The 5,643-nt window shown below is 36.6% G+C and overlaps 2 protein-coding genes across 3 annotated transcripts; both read left to right on the top strand.

Moving 5' to 3' along the window:
* Window positions 1-783: 783 nt before the first annotated feature.
* LOC145624363 (sterol 14-demethylase-like) lies at window positions 784-5,344 on the top strand. 2 transcript variants are annotated; one of them, XM_081677380.1, is made up of 4 exons: window positions 784-907; window positions 1,923-2,423; window positions 2,827-3,830; window positions 4,106-5,344. In XM_081677380.1, exons 2-3 carry the CDS (start codon window positions 1,950-1,952, stop codon window positions 3,823-3,825), a joined length of 1,473 nt encoding a protein of 490 aa, XP_081533506.1. In that variant the 5' UTR covers window positions 784-907; window positions 1,923-1,949; the 3' UTR covers window positions 3,826-3,830; window positions 4,106-5,344. The 2 variants fall into 2 exon arrangements, with proteins under 2 accessions (XP_081533506.1, XP_081533505.1); XM_081677379.1 differs by lacking the exon at window positions 4,106-5,344 and having other exon boundaries at window positions 2,827-4,004.
* Window positions 4,479-5,012, top strand: LOC145625459 (PRA1 family protein D-like). The gene has a single exon (XM_081678495.1). The coding sequence runs from the start codon at window positions 4,479-4,481 to the stop codon at window positions 5,010-5,012; it is 534 nt and encodes a 177-aa protein (XP_081534621.1).
* Window positions 5,345-5,643: the final 299 nt, after the last annotated feature.

Here is a 5,643-nt window from a genome sequence, read left to right as displayed (position 1 = left end):
TTGTGTTGGAATTCTTAGTGTCTTAGAAATTATATGTAAATGTTGTTTGACGATATTTTATTAATGAAATCCCTTTTCTTTTTGTCAAAAAATAATACTCGTAGTTTAACAACTTGTAACCTTTTGTTATCAATGTTTTAGAATTTCATATTCTCTTAAATTCTCAATCCTTCTAAAAAAAAAATTAATGCTACTCAATTGCCCTTTGTGCAATCTGTTGGTTAGCAACACACATACTTTGATACTCCGTTTATGAATAACAGACTAAAAACACATCAAAATTTTGAAAGACGTGACTAGAAGAAAAAAAAAATAATAAAATAAGTTAGGTATTTGGGCTTTGATTGGGCCGAATTTCAAGCATTATTTAATTAATACAGTCATACATAAATGGGTTTGTTTATGATTACGGGTTCTCGATGGTTTATCTATTAGGTTGGTTAGAGATGACGGAAGTTAACCCATCAATCCGATAAAAACTCAATCAACCACAAATTCACTAGTTTGTTATTTTTATTTTCTCTCAGATAAAGGACCTGTTCGCATTTACTTAAATTCGGTTTAGTTCAGCTCCAATTCCAAGCAGTTCAATTAAGTTCAGTTTAGTAAATGTGAACAGGCCTAAAGTTTTGCTGGACGAGTGATGAGAAGATCAATTTATTTATTGCAAAAGTTTTTTTAACCCGGGAATTGTAATTGCTAACGGGTCTAACCTGAATCAGATCCTATTAACCCCCATCCGTTTTCAATATATGGATCCTATGTTTTTTTTTCCGTATTCATCAATAACTCTGATATTGATTGAATTATTAATATTGATTAGATCTGACAGCTGCACCACTCTCTCTCTCCTACTTGATTGAAGTGGCTTCTGAGCTTTCTCTCCTGCATTCAAGGAGCTTTTCAGGTATGATTTTTGTTCCTTTTTATTAATCATCCAAATATTTATTTCATAATTTAGGGTTTAATTTTACCCTTTCATTAATTTAATTGCTAGTACTAGTATATTCAATTTTGAGTTATTGTTGGTTATGATTTCTCAAGTTATTTTTATGAATCTTCCATTTTATTAACATCTAAATATTTATATTCAACTCGAATTATCAATCAATTGGTTATGATTTCTGAAGTTATAAAAGCTTGCAATAATCGATTTTGTTGTTGCTACATTTATGTTGTTACTATTAATTGACAGGAATTTTATGTGATTTTGGGACCCTAATTTAATAAATGAGCCAAATTTTGCTGATGTATTGCAATTTTTTATTCTAATTCCGCCCACGAGCTAAACTGCAATTTCATTAGATTTCATTGAATTTAATGGTTTCGCATCCAAGTATATGAATAATTTTTGTTTGGGAGAAGGGTGTGTAGCTTTGGTTTCATCTAAGTATCTTTGGTGTAGATAGAGCCACAAGTGGCATTGATGTAGACGAGGCTTGATTATGATTAACACCCTCGAGTATTTAACTAAGCTAACGGGCATCCACATTTTTTTCTTGTGTAAGCAAATGGCTAAGAACTTAGAACTATTATTACATGGTTGGTGTTTGGTTGACTTTAAGTTTTTACAGAAATTTGTATACAAATTGGTTTAGTGACACCATTCACCTCATAGTCATATTTGCAAAGGAGTAGCCTTTACGTGATTTGTGTAACTAAGTGTGTAGTATATGATACGCTTGCCTTATTCAAGACCTTTGGACACTGCCGTGTTTGTATGTTGGAGAAGTAGCAGGGGTTGAGAACGGTGTATGGGATTTTGAGATATTTAGTAGAGGAGATTCAGAACTTTCTGGACTTTTTATTTTTTCTAGTCCTTTGAAGCTAAAATATTCTGTGCAAGTGTTGCTTCTGTGTATTTATACCTGAAACGAGTAGTTGATATTTGTTTAAATTAGTCATTTCACTTGATTCTTCAGGTTGTAGTGGGTTGAGCTAGCACAAGCATGGAGATGGAGGTCCTGGACAATAAGTTCTTAAATGTGGGGCTACTCATTGTGGCAACCCTTGTTGCTGCTAAATTGATATCAGCACTCATTATGCCAAAGTCTGGAAAACGCCTTCCTCCTGTGATTAAGGCCTTCCCTCCAGTTATTGGTGGCCTTCTACGCTTCCTTAAGGGCCCCATTATCATGCTGAGGGAGGAGTACCCAAAGCTTGGAAGTGTATTCACCTTAAATCTGGTCAATAAGAATATTACCTTCTTGATTGGTCCTGAAGTGTCTGCTCATTTCTTCAAGGCACCTGAAACTGATCTCAGTCAGCAGGAGGTCTATCGCTTTAATGTCCCTACTTTTGGACCTGGTGTTGTCTTTGATGTAGACTATTCCATCCGCCAGGAGCAGTTCCGCTTCTTCACTGAAGCTCTTCGAGCCAATAAGCTCAAGAGTTATGTTGACCATATGGTTATGGAAGCTGAGGTCTTGCTCTCTCTCTGTCGTCTATATCTTATTAGCTGAATGAATATTTATTGGTGGAAGATGAAATTTTACTTGTCCTTGGGAAGTTGCATTGTGTCTGATTTAATACAGCCTTGCACAATTCAGGCTCTTTTTTTTTTTTTTTTTTGGGTGTGTGTGTGTGTGTGGTCTTTGCTGCCATCCTTTACCAAGGAAATTCATAATCCTCTCCTAATGTGTTTGATATTGTGGACTTGTGGTATGATCATCCTTATAAAATACTAAAATCTTACTTGTTATCCAATATACATGGTGTATTATGAAGCTGAAAATGAGCAGTCATCTAATTTGCTAGTCATTTCTCTGACCTTAACTCTAGTATACTGCTTCTATGCAGATTATTAATTTTTGTTTGAATATGCAGGAATACTTTTCCAAGTGGGGAGATTCTGGAGAGGTTGATTTGAAATATGAGCTGGAGCATCTTATTATCTTGACTGCCAGTAGATGTCTCCTGGGTCAGGAAGTCCGTGACAAGCTCTTTGATGATGTGTCTGCTCTATTTCACGATCTTGATAATGGGATGCTACCCATTAGTGTTATTTTTCCGTATCTGCCCATCCCAGCTCATCGACGCCGTGATAGAGCCCGTAAGAAGCTCGCAGAAATATTTTCACGTATCATTTGCTCCCGTAAATCCTCTGGAAAGTGTGAGAATGACATGTTGCAGTGCTTTATTGAATCAAAGTACAAAGATGGCCGGCCTACTACAGAGGAAGAAGTCACAGGTCTGTTGATTGCTGCACTATTTGCTGGCCAACATACCAGCTCCATTACATCTACGTGGACTGGAGCATATCTTCTTCGTTATAAAGAATTCTTTTCAGCTGTGGTTGAAGAACAGAGAACTGTGATGAAGAAGCATGGAGAAAATGTAGACCATGATGTTCTATCTGAGATGGATGTTTTGCATCGCTGCATCAAGGAAGCACTTAGACTCCATCCTCCGCTGATTATGTTGTTGCGCCAATCACACAGCGATTTCAGTGTGACTACACGAGATGGTAAGGAATATGATGTCCCAAAGGGTCATATTGTTGCCACCTCGCCAGCATTCGCCAACCGTCTCCCGCATATATACAAAGATCCAGACAGTTATAATCCTGAGCGTTTTGCCCCTGGAAGGGATGAAGATAAGTTAGCAGGGCAATTCTCATACATCTCTTTTGGAGGGGGCAGGCATGGCTGCCTTGGAGAGCCTTTTGCTTATTTGCAAATAAAGGCAATTTGGAGCCATTTGTTGAGAAATTTTGAATTTGAGCTAATATCTCCATTCCCAGAGATTGACTGGAATGCCATGGTGGTGGGCGTAAAGGGGAAGGTGATGGTTAGATACAAGCGAAGAAAACTTGTGGTTGACTAATTGTGGTATGTAATCGCCTATTTGGTGAAACATCCTTTTAATTTACTTTTTAATTGATATGTTTTGTGCCGCCAAGGCCCTGCTTGATGTTCATGCTCTCGGTAGAGTTAGCATTTTGGTTGTAAAGCTGCACATTATCTTATAAATCTCATGAATCCTGAGTATTTTAGATGTGTAAACTCTTGTAGTAGAGTGTAACACCTTTTAATCTGCTTCTCCATTTGAGCTGAAAATATCTGCATGTTTCTGAAGTCTTTTGATAAATTTTATTCCGTTTCAGCATCTGGTTATCGATAAATTAGTATCTGAAACAAGGATCTTGGCAATCCATCCTCATGTTGATTTCTGAAGCTCTAGACAAGTTGAAGTTCGAAATTCGAAGCACATCAGCAAGCCAGCAACAGCACAACCCAGTAATAGTAAAGAAGCAAACAACTGCAGATCCCCACAGCATACGTCTAATAAATTATATATTTGGGACACAGGTAATCAACTCTTTGAATGTGTCATATCTTGAATATTGAAATGAAAGCAGCACTGACATAGTCAAAAGAGTTCAGTATATAAGTACACCAAATGGAGTACTACTTTTCATCCTCTCCAAAACCAGCCCAACACCCTTATTGATCCTGCCTCCGGAATCAGATTTCTTAATGACACCTTTGTCACAAACAGCCAATGATAACTCTGTCGCCTCACCTGCTAAAATAGCACCATGGCTGGAATTCTTTGACATCCACGCATTCTCCCTTCCCCTCTCTTTCCATGAAGCCACAGCTCGACTAATCCAAAACATAACTCACTTCGATGTCAACTACATAAACTTGGTCTTCCCAATCTTCTACCTCTTTCTAAGCTTCACCCCTCGCCGTCTCCCTTTCAATGTCTTCTTCTTTTATCTAGTGATTACTTACGCATGTGTGTACCTATACGTGACCCCACGTTACCCTCTCCAAGTACGTGTCTTTGGGTGCATTGTCTTCATCTTCAATATTTGGATCATCATTGGAGTGCTTGTTGGTATTACTGTTCTAGCCTTCGGCATTGGGCATGCCTGGATTAATCTACTGCTGTCTGTTGTAATTTCCATTGTCATTGTTTTCTTGCACGCCTTTCTTAGAGCTCCTACTTATGATGGCTTGCTTGATGCCCTACCTCAACTTGGGCCAGATTTCACTGATGTCTGAATTTTTGGTTTATTCTATAATAAGAAGGGTGTGGACGTTGTATTTTACAAAGGATCTTGCTAACGAGCGCCCCGGGGCGTTAGATAAGGAGTAATTATATTGGTTAAAATGGTATTAAGTTAGGAATGCATGACAAAATCACGCGTCGTTCGGTGTAATTAATGTTAATTTTACTCTAAAATTTCCACTTTCATTCTCTTATCTAACGCCCCGGGGGCGCTCATTAGCTTTTGCCTTTTAAAAAAATTGTATTGTGTAATTAATTTAAGGTGTAATTTGCAAAATATTAAGCAAAATGAAATCTTTCAGGATATTGGGCTTTGTTTAATTATTATTTTATTCATTTAGAAATAGTTGCAAGTTTGTGAGTTGTGATGTTTCCACTTTCACGCTTGTTACTTTTTTTTTCTTTTTTTTTTTCGAGTTGTTACTTATACTTTTATACTTTCATTAAGTTAGAACTTATATAAAACTTTAGTACAAAAAAAATAAGTAATTTTAAAATTTTATATTTTCATCAAAATTATGATACAGTACAATTTATTGTCAACCAATACATTTCAACGTAGGAGGTCATTTATTAGTATACCATTTAAGATTATTTTAATTTATTAAGATAAATTGAAAGGTT

This window comes from Chenopodium album, chromosome 3 (genome assembly GCF_948465745.1).
Source record: "Chenopodium album chromosome 3, dcCheAlbu1.1, whole genome shotgun sequence".
Lineage (NCBI taxonomy): Eukaryota > Viridiplantae > Streptophyta > Magnoliopsida > Caryophyllales > Amaranthaceae > Chenopodium > Chenopodium album.
The sequence above is the reverse complement of the archived record's forward strand: the minus strand, read 5'-3'. Positions and strand labels throughout refer to the sequence as shown.

What these genes read in the sequence shown, in the direction of transcription:
- LOC145625459 (XM_081678495.1), top strand. Translation starts at nt 4,479, where the DNA reads ATGACACCTTTGTCACAAACAGCCAATGATAACTCTGTCGCCTCACCT.
- LOC145624363 (XM_081677380.1), top strand. Translation starts at nt 1,950, where the DNA reads ATGGAGATGGAGGTCCTGGACAATAAGTTCTTAAATGTGGGGCTACTC. An exon ending in ATATGGTTATGGAAGCTGAG is followed by an intron (nt 2,424 to 2,826) that starts GTCTTGCTCTCT and finishes TTGAATATGCAG; the next exon opens with GAATACTTTTCCAAGTGGGG.